Source organism: Ambystoma mexicanum, chromosome 3q, assembly GCF_040938575.1.
Source record: "Ambystoma mexicanum isolate Mex_15411 chromosome 3q, UKY_AmexF1_1, whole genome shotgun sequence".
In the NCBI taxonomy this organism is placed as follows: domain Eukaryota; kingdom Metazoa; phylum Chordata; class Amphibia; order Caudata; family Ambystomatidae; genus Ambystoma; species Ambystoma mexicanum.
Window position 1 is genome coordinate 1,252,115,567 of NC_090926.1, and position 18,046 is coordinate 1,252,133,612.

The 18,046-nt window shown below is 50.6% G+C and overlaps 1 protein-coding gene across 1 annotated transcript in view; it reads right to left on the minus strand.

Moving 5' to 3' along the window:
• LDLR (low density lipoprotein receptor) overlaps window positions 1-16,011 on the minus strand; it is a 35,339-nt gene extending 19,328 nt beyond the window's left edge. The window contains exons 1-10 of the mRNA XM_069604246.1: window positions 15,783-16,011; window positions 8,468-8,590; window positions 7,668-7,790; window positions 6,985-7,368; window positions 6,055-6,177; window positions 4,731-4,853; window positions 4,099-4,218; window positions 3,616-3,741; window positions 2,064-2,235; window positions 1,540-1,767 (exon numbers count right to left, since the gene is read on the minus strand). Of these exons, the coding sequence (XP_069460347.1) occupies window positions 1,540-1,767; window positions 2,064-2,235; window positions 3,616-3,741; window positions 4,099-4,218; window positions 4,731-4,853; window positions 6,055-6,177; window positions 6,985-7,368; window positions 7,668-7,790; window positions 8,468-8,590; window positions 15,783-15,843 (1,583 nt within the window). The 5' untranslated portion in view covers window positions 15,844-16,011. The remainder of the gene's footprint in view (window positions 1-1,539; window positions 1,768-2,063; window positions 2,236-3,615; window positions 3,742-4,098; window positions 4,219-4,730; window positions 4,854-6,054; window positions 6,178-6,984; window positions 7,369-7,667; window positions 7,791-8,467; window positions 8,591-15,782) is intronic.
• Window positions 16,012-18,046: the final 2,035 nt, after the last annotated feature.

The following is an 18,046-nucleotide window of genomic DNA, read 5'->3' on the forward strand; positions in this document are numbered from 1 at the left end:
TCTATGCCAGATCACCACCCCACACCTCCTCAAGCCCGTGCTCACGCTGCATGCACCCATCTATGCCAGATCACCATCCCAAACCTGCTCAAGCCTGTGCTAACGCCGCATACACCCATCTATGCGAGATCACCACCCCACACCTTCTCAAGCCTGTGCGCACGCTGCATACACCCATCTATGCGAGATCACCACCCCACACCTGCTCAAGCCCGTGCTCACGCTGCATACACCCATCTATGCGAGATCACCACCCCAAACCTGCTCAAGCCTGTGCTCACGCTGCATACACCCATCTATTCCAGATCACCACCCCACACCTGCTCAAGCCTGTGCTCACGCTGCATACACCATCTATGCCAGATCACCACCCCATACCATACACCCATCTATGCGAGGTCACCACCCCACACCTGCTCAAGCCCGTGCTCACGCTGCATACACCATCTATGCAAGATCACCATCCCACACCATACACCCATCTATGCGAGATCACCACCCCACACCTGCTCAAGCCTGTGCTCACGCTGCATACACCATCTATGCCAGATCACCACCCCATACCATACACCCATCTATGCGAGGTCACCACCCCACACCTGCTCAAGCCCGTGCTCACGCTGCATACACCATCTATGCAAGATCACCATCCCACACCATACACCCATCTATGCGAGATCACCACCCCACACCTGCTCAAGCCTGTGCTCACGCTGCATACACCCCTCTATGCCAGATCACCACCCACACCTACTCAAGCCTGTGCTCACGCCGCATCCACCCATCTATGCGAGATCACCACCCCACACCTACTTAAGCCTGTGTGCACGCCGCATACACCCATCTATGCGAGATCACCACCCCACACCTGCTCAAGCCCCTGCTCACGCTGCATGCACCCATCTATGCGAGATCACCACCCCACACCTACTCAAGCCTGTGCTCACGCTGCATACACCCCTCTATGCGAGATCACCACCCCACACCTTCTCAAGCCTGTGCTCACGCTGCATGCACCCATCTATGCGAGATCACCACCCCACACCTGCTCAAGCCCGTGCTCACGCTGCATGCACCCATCTATGCGAGGTCACCACCCCACACCTGCTCACGCTGCATACACCCATCTATGCGAGATCACCACCCCACACCTGCTGAAGCCTGTACTCACGCTGCATACACCCATCTATGCGAGACCACCACCCCACACCTGCGCAAGCCTGTGCTCACGCGGCATACACCCATCTATGCCAGATCACCACCCCACACCTGCTCAAGCCTGTGCGCACGCTGCATACACCCATCTATGCGAGATCACCATCCCACACCTGCTCAAGCCTGTGCGCACTCTGGCTAGACAAGAGGGGCAACTGAACTTATTCATGGAGACTCCGTGATCCTTGCAGCTCTCATTGTCTGGAAGTTACCTCTTGTCTAGTAAACAGGGCAGGAGAACTGGCACTTTAAAATAATAAAATGTGTGCACTGCAATCACTACTGCCCAACCATAAATGGCGTCAGCAGAAGCCACATACGTACCCCATGGCAGGGTCCACCACAATGGCCCGGGGCCTGGCAAGGCCATCTGTGATCAGCGTCCTCCTCCTAGAGCCCTCGGTGTTGGCCACAGAGATGGTGCTGAAAGCAGAATCGGTCCAGTAAATGTTGCCGTGGATCCAGTCAACAGCAATGCCATCAGGCGCCTGGATTTCATGCTCGATTACGGTGGAATGGTGAGAGAAGTTATCCGCTTTGTCCATGAGCGCACTGCATGTGGGAAAAGGCAAGCAGTTCTAAGCAAAGGACATGAGCAAGACGACACAAAGGATACAGAATAGCTGGTGACTGACACAGTAAAGACACCATGCTGGGCAGAGTGGGCATGAGAGCCCCATCTATTGGCAGTCACAGTAGGGACCATGCTAGGCGCTGTGGGCATGAACGCCCCATCTATTGACACAGCCACAGTAGAGACCATGCTGGGCAGAGTGGGCATGAGAGCCCATCTATACCACAGTCTACAGAAGAGGTGCCACTTAGCCCCCGCCCCCCAATCTTAGTACCTGTAGATCCTTTTCTGCGATAGGTCCGACCAATAGATCTTGTTGCTTGCGATCTCCATGTCCAGAGCCACCACATTTTTCAGCCGTGGGATCAGGCTGGTGTACTCACTACGGTCCAGCGTCATTTTCCGCACCTCGTGTCGGTTGGTAAAGAAGAGATAGGCCACAGTTCCTGGAAATGGAAAAGCAAGCACGTCACACCCCAAGGTCCTCTGCCTACAAGTCAACTTTGTGGAATCGTGCGGGCAAACGAACATGAATCCCCCCACCTCCTTCCTGGGCACTTCAAAAGAAATGCAAAGAGCCTCCAGCAGTCACTTCTGCAGCTCCGTACAGTAGGCAGGCGCCATGCCAACTTCTAGAGCTTGCAGTCACTTCTGCAGCTCCGTACAGTAGGCAGGCGCCATGCCAACTTCTAGAGCTTGCAGTCACTTCTGCAGCTCCGTACAGTAGGCAGGCGCCACGCCAACTCCTATAGCTTTTCTCGTTTAAGGCAACGCTTCATGGACACCGGAGGTGGATCAGAGGATTCACCAGGGCACGTCACTCAGATGAAGGCCCCCTCGCGCCACTCCGGGTGGGAAGAGGATGGGCTTTTTGACCAGGGTTTTCCCGCCAGTCATTGGGCTGGAATAAGTATTGCACAGTACGGGCATAGATGGATCGTGCTTTCTACACTTCAATGTCCAAGTTCTAAGCAGACAGGTTACACAGTATTTGGGTATTTGTGAGGGCGACCTGGAAGCAGCAAAGCTATTTATAGAGTTGGGGGGGGGGGCACTTAACGAGAGAAGCAGATTGCAAGGGTTTCATACAAGGGAGAGGGGAACCAACAGGGACAGGCAGCTGAAAGAGCTGTGGTGTGGCTCGAGAGGACTTCATGTTCTCAGTTCAAAGGCCCAACATTGTAGCGGTGGGGTAGGCTATGCAGGGTTCATAGATGGTCAAGTCTAGAGGGGGCGGGGGAGGGGGGTCACAGGTTAAATCCCGGACCTGAGGGCGAGCCGCCCGCACTTCATGTTTGAATCCATGTCCCGACTCCCCCCCCCCCCCTTTGTCCTTCAGACGCCAAGAAACAGAGTCGGTTTAAACCGAGTAATAGTGGCCGTGCTCAGATTAGGGATGGCATTCGGCACACAGACACTATCACCCAGAGGCATCAGTAGGTTGTATAGTGTGGAGTTGACCCCAGGAGGCACAGAAGAAACGAGAAGGCGACCCCACGCGAGGAAAGAAAATCCGCCATCTGTGCAAGGTAACATGTTCACTGTCAATTTAGGGCCATTAAGCTTAACACTTTACATTACGCTGTGGCCCCAAGTTGGGATGGATGGGTGTGTGGGCACCCCCTGCCCCCCACATATCCCAGCAGTAAACTAAATCTGGAAAGCGGTCAGTCAAGGACTACATCAAACCCCCTTTGAAGGAAACTCATGAGTACAGGGCTAGGCGTGGCCATCAGACCAATAAGATCTAGGCGACCTGCCTAGCAGGGGAGAGCGGACCCTTCCAACCTCAAGCACTGCGGGAAATCTCTATTCTTGATGCTCACCAATAGCTTTGCAGGTTTTGGTCATGGGATCGATTTGGTAGCCCTCGTTGCAGTCGCACTTGTAACTCCCCTCCAAGTTGTGGCAAATCTGGCTGCAGGTGTCTGGGTTTTGGCACTCATCGATGTCTGGGGAGAAACAGAAAGAAACATGGTGAATGGCACCATTCCAAGAGTCAATGCCGCCACCGCAACCCACAACGGGCTAGGCAAAGAAGCCAGTGTGCAGTCCTAGAACACGCCTGACCCTCAGCCGAAGAGGACCAGTGAAAAGGCTGAAGAATAGCGCCAGCAGAAAGGCACTCAATGCTCTGCCAAGGCCATTCATTGGCAATCCATAACAGTGCCACTAGTCGAAAGCACCAACGAGCGTGTTCCGCTATAGACAATCATTTGCAGACTACGCATGTCTGCAGCATGACTTCAAGTAAGTTTGCTTTCCCACCATCCTACACAAGCGATGAGACGCCAGCCTCCAGTGTTTACCTTCACATCCCTTGCTGTCGACCAGGCGGAAGCCCTCTGGGCACAGGCACTCATAACCAATCTTCAGGTCCTTGCAGGTGTGTGAGCAGCCGCCATTGCTGGCTAGACACTCGTTCTCCCCTGGGAAGACAAACGAAGGGCTCAGTAACAGCATGGTCAGAGATCCTCATCATTGCTTTACAGGAGAGTAGCTCGAGACTTGCTCCCACCAAAGTCAGCTGTGCAGAACCCAAACACCAAGTCCATCAGATCACTGCCTCGCATAAAATATGGCATGAATCCTTCCCCAACGAGAAAGGTGGTCGAGTTTTAGGGGAGCAGGGAAGCAGGCATCCAGCCCATTAGCCAATTCTGCAGAAGAGGGGCAGGAGTAGCCTCTGTGGCAGCAGACTCCCAACTACTGGGAAGGACATTCTACTCACCAGCACCTAGTCAAACAGCTGACCCACTAGATCTCTGAGCAGACAATCTTTCCACTGCAGAGTGTGTGTCCAGGGGTGTGTCCTACTACGTACAGAACCCCATTGCTGACCAGCTAGGCTCAGGCTTGATAAATCCCATACCGGATAACTCTGCACCAGTTAGGCCACACGAGGTAAGGTCCAGAAACCAAGGCTCGAAGGGTCCCTTACCACACTCCTTCAGCGGCTCGTCAGTCCAGTCACGGCAGTCCTTGTGCGTATCACACACTCTGTCCATAGAGATGCACTCCCCGCTGCGGCACTTGAACTTGTCTGGCCCTTCACACTTGGTCACTGGGGGTCAGAGAGGGAAAGTGTTAAAAGCCATCCAACTTTGTCAGCAACAGAGTGGAACATCTTGAGAGCCCCTTCCGCTTCTCCAAGTCTAAAGGAGGCCGGGGATCAGTGCTCCCCCAAGAATCTCCAGAGGGAGACAATGTGCCGGCAGAGCCTGGCATGCAGTGGCCCTCTCCAGGCCTTTTAGATCAGCTTGGTGGGATAGGAAGAGAAGAGCTTTAGAAGCACTCTTCCCATTCAACCTTGCTGGGCTCCAAGCAGCTGGGAGCTTTTTACATCCTTCTCAATCTAGAAAACCCTGGTTAGCCTAATATCAGCTGCCAGGATCCACTTTCCACCATCTTTAGCTCCACCAGGTCACAGTGTAATTGGAGATCTGGTAAGCTGGCAAAACAAACGGTCAGCGAGAAACCCCCCTCCCCTTGATAACATGTCGGCAAACGGTAGCCAATTATTTGACTTGAGGGTGAAAGTACTTGCTAAAATCTGAATGTTGGTCAAGCGAGTGAGGCAGGATCCCTTTGCGACACAGCAGGCCAGCGCATGCCTATTACTCCCCATCCCCTCTCATGGGCTCCATATTTCAAAAGACCCTGGACTTCCCAATTTAGCCATGCACGCTGCAGTGTTACCATGTGGGCTATGTCGAATAAAATCCCCTGAAAGCCTACACGGGTCGAGCTGGAGGCAAGAGGAACTACGTGCTGAAGCAGGCTGGCACGCTCCCACTGCTTGCAGCTTTGCTGTTCTAACTCCCAGTCCAGTCAAATTGAACGGGGGTAACTAGGAGGTGGGCAGAAATACCACCGTGGAATTGCTTATGTAAAGAAAAAAGAAAATTGCCCCAATAACCATAAGCTTTTTACCATTAAACCGATTACACTGGTGAAAAGTCCCTGCCACCCTGAGATTATAAAGTAAACAACTTTTGAGAAAGCTAGTTGTAGCAACCAATCCCAAATCCTGAAAAACCTATAGACCCGAAGGAGACATTACTTTTAGAACTAAGCCAACATTGAAAAAGTTAAAATCTACTACCCAAGCCCCCACCAGCTTGAAGAAACTCAAGAGTGCTCGATTTAAAAAAAAAAAAAAACCTTTTCAATATAAAAGGCAACCTATATTTTGTAATTGTTGTGCTTCACCTTTAAGAAAGGACCCAAAAGTGCAGCTGCCCCGCCACCCCACCCCCATTTACCATTAGCACAGCCAATCTCGTCGCTCGAGTCCTTGCAGTCGTGCTCCTTGTCGCACTGCCGGCTCCCGTGGATGCAAGCGCCATCGGTGCACTGGAACTCATCCGGCCTGCAGGTCGCCTTCACTAAAGGAAGAGAAGAAGAAGAATCACACTCAGTTGTCTAGGAGACCAGAGAGCCACATAGCTCCGGCCTGTCGCTCCGATGAGCCGGCTACCAGGAGCTCTATGCATGGCATCGCTTGGCCTATGTGGCATTGACTGTTGGGAATGCCCACGCTAGAAGAGGTTTCGAGCATCTGCAGAATTGACAAACTCCTAGCTTGCTCCTTATGGAGGCTGCCTACTGGGTGACGCTCGATACCTAGAGCTGCTTTTAGCACCCACTCATCAAGCCTTTATTCCAATCCCTGGATAGTGAGGAGGTAGCCAGGCAGGGATTCTGGGGCTCCCAGATCCAGATGAACCATATATTAAAAGGAAGAGCATGCCACATGCTGACAAAAGTGCTCCTCAAACCGACAAACTGTATAAGGCAGGGGCCTGCGACTTTGGCTCTCCAGACGTTGGGACTGCAACTCCTCTCCACTTGCCAGCATACCCAAAGGTGAGCGATCATGGTAGTTGTAGTCCAACACATCTGGAGAGCCAGAGGTTGCAGATCCCTGGTAAAAGACATTCTTCCTACTACAATTACTTCTACCACGAGGAGCAGCAAAATCAAAGCGACTTTGACTTACGAGACGTATAGCGTGTTGGAGAGACATGGAGTCACATGGCACTTGGTTCCCTGAAAACCAACTAGACTCAAACCCCAAAGTATGAACTATAACCCCAGTCTACTTTCCAAGGCCTCATGCCACCCCAAGTGAGGAGAGTTGAGCAAACACAACATCTACTTGTATACATTCAATCCCAGGACTATGAACTCACCACAATTTGCTTCGTCCGAACCATCTTTGCAGTCGGCACGCCCGTCACAGTGCCAAGTCATGTGGACACATTCACCACTGCTGCAGTGGAACTCCAGCGGTGAGCAGGACTTGATATCCCGTGCCAACGGGGTATAGCCGCAGTGCTCCGGAGACTCATCAGAACCATCATCGCAATCAGGATCCCCGTCGCAAGTCCACAGGTTGGGGATGCAGAGCAGTTTGGTGCCGTGGCATTGGAACATGGTGGGGTTGCAAGTGGAGGCAGGGCAGCCCACCTCGTCACTGCCGTCATCACAGTCATGGTCCTCGTCACACACAAAGGCCAACGAGATGCACTTGCCACTGTGGCACTGGAACTGGTCATCGGCGCATGACTTGGGTGCTGGTCAGGAAGATCAAAAGAATTACCTTTTAGGTACGTAGTAGATAGGTAGAGGACAGACAAGGCTGCATGTACACTAGTTTCTTCCAACACCACCCTCCGATTAGGTCCATGTAGAAGGTCCATGGGGGTTAGTGCTTGCCAAGATACTAGCCAACGGTCAATATGGAAACATACCCACCACCTCCTAGGGAACATCTGTGTGGGACCACAACGCTCAAGAGCCTACCAAAACAAGGCCCTTGGAGCATGTGCGCATCAGTGCCCCCAACTGCCCCAGTCTCTCCATGGACACTTACGACAATCCTTCTCGTCGAAACCATTTTCACAATCCGCCTGGGCATCGCACTTCCACGACATGGGGATGCAACGGTTGACTCGCCCTCCGCAGCTGAATTCTTCCGGCCTGCAGCTAACCGACCCTGGACAAAAAGGGGACACATGACATGAATACACACAGCTCTAAGGGGTGTAGCACAGGGCACAAGGAGGACCTGCCCACAGTCAGACATTAGTCCCAGTAGAGGAGATGGCACAAGACAGCCACATCTTTCAGGACATGCTCCAAACACAAGTGCAAAATTATAGGTTCCCCAGCAGCAAAACCCAGAGAATCACAGCAAAACCCCGAGAATCACAGCAAAACGGAAATCCAACATTTCAAAATGAGCTCATACTCAAGCCTTTTGCTCCAGAAAATGTGGCGCGTCTATCCAGCTAGATATGAAGGTACATTAAAATCGACCCATAACGTGCCATGCGACTGGTCTGGAGTCTGGCCTATGTATCCCTCACTAAGAACATGAACAGCCTGCAGAGCTAGCACGCCCTCTAGGGGATGTGTGCTGCACTGAAAGTGGAGAGGATAAAGACTTGGCACCAGTGTAAAGACAGGAGCTGCACGACTGCTTGAGCCAGGCAGGCATGCGCAGCGCCAGAGCAGCCACCTGGAGCAACCCATTATTATAGGTTAGAAAATGTGCCCCACGCAAACACTATGCTTCTAGTCACCCCAAGGCTTGAAGCCAACTAGTGCCTAAAGCTCCGTTTGCAGAGATTGCCATGGCACCCAATGGGAGTGCCCACCAGCAGTACTCACGGCAGGTGTCCAGGGATTCGTCCGAGCCATCCTTGCACTCGGCACTGCCGTCGCACACCCACTTGTATGGGATACACCGGCCATCGCCGCACTGGAACTCGTTCCGGCTGCACTGTGTCACACCTGCAAGACAATGTAAAGTTCAGACCAGGTGATCACCCAAAAACTAAAAAAACATCGCCACCTACTCTCCCACAGGGGTGCCACGTGCACCTGCCAAGCAAACCCATGCCGCAAGAGTATATTACAAGTCCTGCCATACAGTACAAAGCCGGGCCCAGCTGTTGCCGTCACTTCACAACCAAGATAGCAAATGCTCCCAAACCCAATTTTAATTGCTTAGGCAGGCAGTACTACTACTACTGATGGCAAGAAACAGAACTGCAACTACCAGAATGCAAAGACTTAGTACATTGTTAGGGTTATTTTTAAAAAAAGGTACTCATTTTTATCTGGAAGGATGAAAAGTCTAGGGATTCTACTGCAACTTGGGTGTAACTAACATTTTCTCCTACGCCTGCATTCACTGGCTGTGCTCGTGTTCTCAAAAGAGGAAAGCAAGGGGTTAGCAGCAGGGCCTTTCCTACAACCAAATGTACCTGCATTTCTGCACTAGGCCTCAGTGGCCAGTGCTAGAGCCCAATAAGGAGCTACGGTCCGTGAGATGCCTCCTGAACATCACAGCAATAGTAAAGACCTGAGCAACAGGAGGCTTGGGTGTGGATTGGAAACTTTAGGGTGGGGTGCTTGCAGATAATCAAGTTATGAACTCGAAGCAAAGGCGACTGTTGTATTAAAGACTGTTTGCACAAGCAAATGAACGAGGCGTGGGTTTTCAGGTTTAATCTGACAGCAGAAGACGGTTTAGTTCAAAGTAACACATTGAGACTACAGGCTCGGGTACATCAGTCCATCAGTCGCTTACGCCAAAATCAAACACTTCTATGGAAAAGGCACACACTTTAAACATGGCTACAAGAGATGGTTTGCCACTTGCCCATATCTGGAGCCAAGACATGGCACTCAAGCTACAATAGGGGAGGAGACCCCTAAAAATCCAGGAGCCTACTGAATTCCAGGCTCTCCCAACCCTATCCTTAGCACTTGTCTAACAAGAGAACAAAGTATGCAGAAGTCAACCTTTATATCAAGCAAAGCTTCCACTTAGAACAGTGCCTACTCCATGGAAACTAAGTGCAGACTCCTCTGATCCTGGAAGAGCACTATGCAACATTTTAAGAGCTTGAATTCCACTATCCAAGAAATCACAAACCGGAAACGTCAAAACGGGACAGGGCCGACCAATTTTTGCGATGGCCTTCAGGAAAACAAAAGCAAAACTGTACAGACAAGGGAAAGCGTTAGATGCATACATGTAGAGTAACTAAGAACGGTGTGCACTCTATCAAGCAAGGTGTACTAGGGGCCAAGTGGTCTAAATGGCACCAGGAGACAGAGGTTACTTACTGGTTCACTCACTGTTGAAGGTCACCCCCTTACCCACCAAACTCACTCAGCCAGAGTTCCATTATCTACTAACATTGGAAGCACTTCAAGATAGAGGCCATGATTTTATTTTTCTATAGAATTTACTAGGGGGTTCAGCTAAGAGTTAGCTGGCAAATACTCTACTGAGAATAAATGCCACGTCACGCAAGCACCACCATTGGAGCCACATTCTTGGTTTCCGTTCTCCGCTATGCCATCTACTCAACAAACTGATAATTAGAGCATGGCAGAACTCGGCAGAGTGCTCCCTGGACCATAGGTTGCTGTACCTGGAGAATAGTCAGCTTTGGGCACACCCAGGCAAGACTCAACCTACGCAACCTGGGCTATTCTTCCATCAAAGGGCAGCTTCTCCTTTAGCAAAGAGGGCCTGCCCAAAGGCAAACCGCGCCCAGCTATATTTTGCCCGTGGCTTAGTTGTGCTGAATGCAAACCCAGTGCATAATGAAGGTGGAGCTAGGATCACACCAGAGGCATTCCAGCCAATCTGCAAGCAGACAAATAGTGTCAGGTGCTGTGACCAGGCACTCAAACTCGTCGCTTAAAGACTTGTGAAAGGGTACATCCCGTTGCCAGATTGGCCACATTCTCCTGTCTTGATCCGTTGTCATGACAAACACTGGTTACTTGAAAAATGCACAATATCCTGAAAGTATCAGGCTCAATCCAACCTGCACAGTCATCTGCTGTCAAAGCCCTTAAGGTACTGTTTTATGCACAACATGGACTCGCACACGCACTCACAAGGCCTCAAAACGTGCATTCACTACTAGCCATTGGCGAGTGACAACGGACCGTCGGCGAGTAAGAAATGTGGGGAGGCAAGTACATGTTTATGCATTGCTAGTTGCTTGCCTATAGCAACTTCACCCCTGGAAGAGACCCCTTCGTCCAGTGGGGAAGGAAAACAAAACAATGTACTCTTATTGTGTCCCCCTCAATAGAGATACCCCAGAAAACACTCGTCTGGCAGTAATCTTTCACACAGCACTACAGTGGTGTAAGCTGTGGCCTCTTCTCTACATCCAACTAGTCACTTGCTACGAAACCCCCGTCTTGTTCCAGGTTTGCTACCACATCCCTAAAAGGCTGGACAAAATATTTGCGATGGGGACGATAAAGTGTAGAGTAGCAACCCAGGCAACGTCTACATATGCTAAAAATGGCAGGTTGAGAAAGAGCAAGTGGGTTTTAGTCCTACGGGCACTGCAACATGCTACACGCTGGTGACCCCATTAAAAAAAACCTGTCAAAATCCAAGCTGGCAGTGCTAGCAGATTAATGTAACACTATTTCATAATGTTTACACACCAGAAAGTTAATGAGTATCCTGAATTGGACGGCTACAGGTTGATGAGTTCAATAGGGCAGCAGTTGGGGGAAGATCAATGGGTGACGGTTCATTGCCCCAAAGGGGCAGCAGTTATGCTTAATAAGTGCAGGTAGTGGGAACTCCACGTTACTAACACTTGTTATCTGCACTAAACCCCTGCTGGCCGCACTCCATGTTTTGATCTCATGTCTTGCACTTACCCAGCCTCCCCTTGGCACTTTTCCCCCCTCCCCTCTCCCCTGCACTTGCGCATCTCAATGTCACCTGGCCTAGTACGATCGTTGTCTTGTCCTCCCTTTGTTCCACTCCCTTGCCTCATTGCGCCTTGAAACACTTGTGTTGAAAGCAGAGGTCTTGCAGACAACCCTTTTTACAATATCCCAGAATTTCACCAGCCAGCACACGCAAGTCCTTTTCAGGATTGTTTGAGGCTTACTATGTTACATTGGGAATTGGGTTTTGCCATCTCCATCAACTCGTTATAACCCTTAGAATGTTAATATTCTCATTGGACAATTGCAGGCTGAAGAACCAAAATATATATATACATACAAACATACACACACCTTTTTAAAAAAAATACCCAAGATTGTTAAGAAAACACCATTCAAGGCTAGCAGCAAGGCAAGGATACAATCATACAAATCCAGATTTCACGAGCAATGCGAGTTATAAGGGGGGGGGTCTATAGACACCCAGTCTTGGGCTGTGCGATGGATTATGCTTCTACACCTTGTTGTTAAACACCCTTGCTGTGATCAGGCCTTTAACTACGACTTCAGGGCCCATACCTCCTGTTATGGCCCTCTGCATTACAATAACTGTAAAGCACCTGGAAGTAAGAGGTTCTGGTGACAGCATAAAGGCACAGAGGCCGAAGGTAAAGTGGCTAGGACATGTCATCAGATTCCAATATAACATTAGTTGGGAAACCAGTTCATAGGGCTTAAACAAAAATGCGACGGATGGACGGAGAGGTAGGTAGCTTGATACCCACTTACAAACACTGCTGCAGATGTACAACATCTCTAGCGAGTGCCACCATGTGTCCCTTGCAATGGGGGAGAAACATTAAATTCCGTATGTACATTGTCCCAAAGCCTTCCAAACCCGCCAATGTAAACAAGTTAAGTGTGAGAAACTTTAAAAGGACCTAGGCACAGCACCAACAGCCAGTATGAGACAAGTCTGCTGAACATGCGCATAGGTTCCACCCATCCTGAAGTGGCAGGAAAAGAAAATGTTAATTACAAAGTGGCTGAACAGGTCGAACGTTACTGTTACGCCACCAATGTCCTGTGGATAATGCGTGTGTGCGTTCCTTAGCTGCCTGGCAAGCTACCACGCCTCAAAACTCTGCAGTCGCCATTTTAAGACGCTGCCTGCTCCTAAAGGCTACTCCAACGTGGCCGTTAGACCGTGCAGCCCGCCAAGGGGCTGCAGCTCTGTGGGTTCATGCTACTGTATCCGGTGTCAGCACCAGGCTAGATCAATGCATGATCCCGGGTGACTTTTCATACTACGAGGCCTCATTTATAGATTTTGCCTAGGGAGAAGATTTTTTTTAAAAAACCTATTCTTTTAAAGTGTAGGTCCGCCCCCCATGTGTAAGTCACGGCTGTTGACCACAATAATTGGGGTTGGAGAAAAACACACAAACCACCACAACATGGTCATAACTCTAGGCAACAGGTTTTGCCCTGTGACTTCCTTTAATATGGCTCCCCTTCCGTCGAGTGCCAAATCACACGGAACTGCCCATGTACACTTGATAAACATGTATACCCATTTGTTGCATCTCCAGTTATACTGTGATATTTGTAGGGAGACTGCAAGTCTTAACTGACAGTAAAAGTGCATAATAAATGCCATATCATAACATAACAGGCATTGGATTTGTGTTCCTTGAAAGCACCCACCACGCCACAATGGGAACAGTGAACAGTGATGGGTGTTTTTTTTTTTTAACCCATGACACAGCTGGAGTTGAGGATAACAATTGGCATACATCACAAATCATCATTGAGCTCTCGGCCCCCAATATCTTCAGATTTCATTTAAAAAGGGGCCAGTGCCTGTGCGACATCTTAGTGCTGGTTGGCTTTGGTCTCTTAGGAAGCTGCACTCCCATCACCAACGAAATCCCAAAAATATCCTGCAGCAGTAGCTTGTCCAAAGATCCAACCAGGGAAAGCCAACAGCGAACGACTGCACTGCAACAGTTTGCTTTTTTTTTAATTCAAATTTTAATTCAATACATTTTACAATAATAAACGGATATATATATATATATTTAATATTCTTGCACAGTGACAGGCAAGGCATTTGCAATATGCCATGGCATTTTGGGAAGACTACCTCAAGCACCATACTTTCCAGGACAAACGTGTTGTAAGTCGTGTGTGTTGTAACATGACTCACGCAGGAGGAGCACTCCACAATAGCCCTGCAGAGTGCACTTCAGAGAGCTGCTGCATCTACCCTCATATGTGGAAGGCTTCACAATGGTCACCTGGGGAAAAGCCCACCCAAAGGTCCAGCGACCAATAAACCTACCACGACTGCCTCCAACGCAACCCACGCAAAACAGAGGCGCTGCCTCTAGCACGTCTCCACACCTAGGGAGAGGGAGAGTGCGGCTGCTGCAGGGACCTGCAGCTTGCACTGCCCCACTGCAACTTCTGCTATCAGAGGAAAGATCCTGCAGCCACTGCCCCGGTGTCCTCACGCTCACACTATAGCAACTACTCGCCCCTCTCCCATGCCCACATAATGGGCAGCCTGAAGGGGATTCACAAGCTATCGCCCTAAGCAAGAACCCCATACTCACAACCTGGAGCCAAACACAAAGGCCACATCTCCTCAGGACACCATGCCACACTAATGCAGCTTTCCTGGCGCCACAATTAGACGTGTGACACACGGCAACCCCAAAGCTCTCAGCTTTCCCATGACCTGGGAGAGAGGGTCATCCAGTCCAGGTTCCCCAACACCTCCTTTGCGACCAGTACTTTATTTCCCATTTTAAACTTATAGAAAACTACAAGTCCCAGCATTCCAAGAAAATCGCATTGGGTGGGAGGGGCCTACTCACGCATGGCCACTGGAGAGATGTACAACCCACTCAAAACGACCAGTTTGCTCAGAATAGGAGTGTGCCTGGTGGTGTGTCAATGGCATCCCGCCCGCTAACAAACCTTACATAAGACCAAGTTCAAGTTGGGCATTCAACGCATTCTCCGTAATTCTGGCCAGATTGAGTTATCCTAGCCCAGTCAGAATATAAAATGTATGTCGGCACACAGTCCACACAGACAAGTCAAACTTGGACTTCAATATCTGAATTTCGCTAGTAAGTTGTGTGCAACGCCGGGTGCGCATTATTACATTCCTGATTTTCTAACAGTCCTACACACCCCCAAAACGTGTATATAAGTGCCGGCCGCATTACTCGTTTAACTATCGGTCCAGCTAAGAAATAAAGCCGTTCTTTAGTGGGGAACATTATATATTGACTAACTGGAAGTGCTCCCGAGTGGGCGGGAGACATTCCTGCGGGGCTCCGGGCGGGCCTGACAGGAGAGGAAACTCCTTTCCCGCCGCACGCCTCCTTCTGACAGGAGACTCAGGAGGAGCCAAGGCACCACCCCACACGCCACCAACCGCCACGCCCCCCCTTCCTCGCGCCACCAACCGCCACGCCTCGCGCCGCCCCCAGCGCCAGACGCTGCCCGCGCGCATTGGTCCACAGCGGAGGGCTCGCGATCGCATGTTATGACGTCGTCCAATGGGAGCGGCCGGCGTGTGTGCGTCCTACCCCGCCCTCTCATTCAATTAACGACTGCATAGGCGAAGTGTGGTGGTCTTTTAGGAAAATAAACGTTACGTGAAGGAACCTGCGTTAAAAAAAAGTAAAATAACCTCGTGTGACCACAGGGACTATAAGGAAGTAGCCGTCAAAAAGTTCATGCAGATGCGGATCATCGTATGCTTCAAGAAAAGGTTAAGTGGAGATTAAAAAAATCAGTTCGTGTGAGTAATTAAGCAAGGCGTTGGCGTCCGGCTGTCAGGTCAGGTGTACGGTGTTACTTCCTAAGGCAACCCATTGCAGGGAAGGCGAAACGGGCGACCCTCAACCCGACAACGGGCCATTAACGTCCCGTCAGCCTAGTAGAAGCGAACTTAAATGAACGGGCGCGACGTGCCATCACTCCCACTAAAAGATAGTTTATATCTATTTGAGCCTTTATGCCAGCAAGGGCTGGAAAGTGCAAACAGGCCGTCAAGTTTAACGACTCCGAGTCACACCCCATTTCATCGGCCCAGCAACCCGAGCTCGGTGGGATGCAGCCTGCTGCCAAACAACTAAAAAAATAAATATGACAATCACGTTCAAAAGGAGTTCTCCTTCATTTTTCGTAGCTTGCCACCTAACGGTAATGTATGTGAGATGGCCGCGGTGGGGCTGCTTACCTGAGGCTGCAGCGGCCCAGTGGCAGGCCAGTGCCAGGGTGAGCACGGACAGGGCGCGCATGCTGCGGCGGCTGCTGCTGCTGGGCCGGGCTGGGGGTCTCCTGCGGCCGGGTATCTCTTGCCAGTGGGGCTCTCCTCTTCCGGGCGGCGGCGGCTCCGGCTCTCCCTCCTCGGAAGGCAGCAGGCGTAGTAGTAGTAATGTGTGGAATCAGGCGGGGGCAGCCCGGCAATGTGCTTTTACTGCGCGGGGGTGGGAGGGGTCTGCGAGTGGTGTGATGGCCTCCACGCCTGGGAGGTGGTGCTAAGGCAACATATGATGTGACATCAGCTGCGCCCCACCCGGCCGCGGCCCTCCCCCTGCCCCACCCAGGGCGGGGCGTGCGGCGGGGGGAGGCAGCCGGAGTGGGGGGCCCGGCACCCCAGGAATGACCTTTATCATTATGCGTGGGAAGAGCCGCTTTCATGCCCGGCTGCCACCGTGCTGCGCGGGCTATGTGCCGCACTGTCTGGCGTGGCGACGGGGCGCAGTCCCTTTCCATTATTCCCCAAAAGCGACCCCCTGTTTGCACTTCATAACCCGCTGAACTGCGTGCCTTCTCGCACGAGGGTAGCACGCACGCACGCACGCGCACACACACACACGCACACATGTTATGGTGCTCTCGAAGCTATGAGGATGACATGCGCCCCTCACCACTGCACACGTCTAACAAGGCTCGTCGGCATCGTGGCATGTGGGTGCACCCGCCCGGGGAGTGCGCGGTCTCTATCGCAAGGAGTGAGACTAGGAAAGCGGGCGGGTATGGAACCATCTACAGGGGGTCCACCCAATGGTGATGGGAAAGAAAGGGAGTGCAACTCGGCCAGGGCAGCCTCTACTGCAGCGGCTTCCTGGAGTTACTCCGCGCATGGCCGCCTGCTGCATCATTGCCCCCACACGCTCCTGAAACACCTGCCCTTATTAAGTGCATTGATGGTTAACACAATAAAACCTTAAACCCTATCCCAAACATTAACCCAGGAAGCCATTACTAGAAACATTACATATCTATACGACATACATTTGTATAAAGTTAAAATTTACATTCACTAATCTACTGCCTTAATAAACAACTTTTCAAATGTACACAACATGCAAACTAAGTCTCAATTCCCTCTCCACCATTTTTGCTAAGACTGCTAACGAAGAACTCCAAAAAACACAGTAAAGCTTCGTTGGAAAACAGTGACCTCGCAACTGACCCAATGGAAAACTGCTCATCTGCCAGCTCCGTGGAAAAAACGGATGCTATGCAAAGTAAAAAAAAAATAATTAAAATCAGTTTTCATTGAGAAATCTTTTAGCCACACGGGATATGCGGCATAAGTTTCGAAACAGTGTCCTGGTTGCTTTCTCTGGAAGACTGCTGAGTCACATGTTAGGCAAGCCTAGCTCAGAAGGGCCTACAGAGTGAGTCCATTATACGTCGTGTAGCATAAGAGAAAATACTGAGGTAACAGCAAAGCCGAGCCTCTGCTGTTAAAAATTTAGTGAACTGGAAATCCTAGATATGCTCAATACTTCTTACCTGCAGAAAATGGACCGGTGTAATAAACTCGGAACTCCTCATCTGCAGACCATGGGCCAGCTGAATGGACTGGACTCCACAGTCCTCGTTTTCAGAGAAGATGGGAGCATGCATATTTATTTTATAAGTCATTTATATCAGGATTGATGCCAACTTCTTAGCCCTGTACTGGGGATTTTACCCATGTTGCATAGCATCATCTTGTTCCCAAGGCAAGGGCATTGCCCCAGAGCTATCTTGATTGGTCTATGATCTTGGTACAGGTGGCCCACAGGAAACTCGGGGTCTGATTCAAGGAATTTGTGCGCTGAAAAACAGGGATATGTGCGCCATTATGTCCGCAAATCCCTGTTTAACAAATGGGGATTTGCGGGCAGAATTGTGCACAAATCACATTTTTTTCCACAAACAAATTCCTTGAATCGACCCCTAAATCCGTAGTAGAACAGTCAGTCTGACTGAATTCGGCATATGACATCCTCATCTACAGGACATGTACAGATTGGCTGCCTTGGCGGTATTCATCTACAGGAAGTGCACAGAGCGGATGGGCGTGGAGTTCACTGCAAGAAGTGTGCAGGATGGATGTGGCTAGGGTCAACTGTAGGATTTGGGCTGACTATATAGGGCTTGTGGACCTTTGCTAAATGGGCAGACTGGGGGGTCTAATATCTGCATGTCTAGGTGTTTGAAATG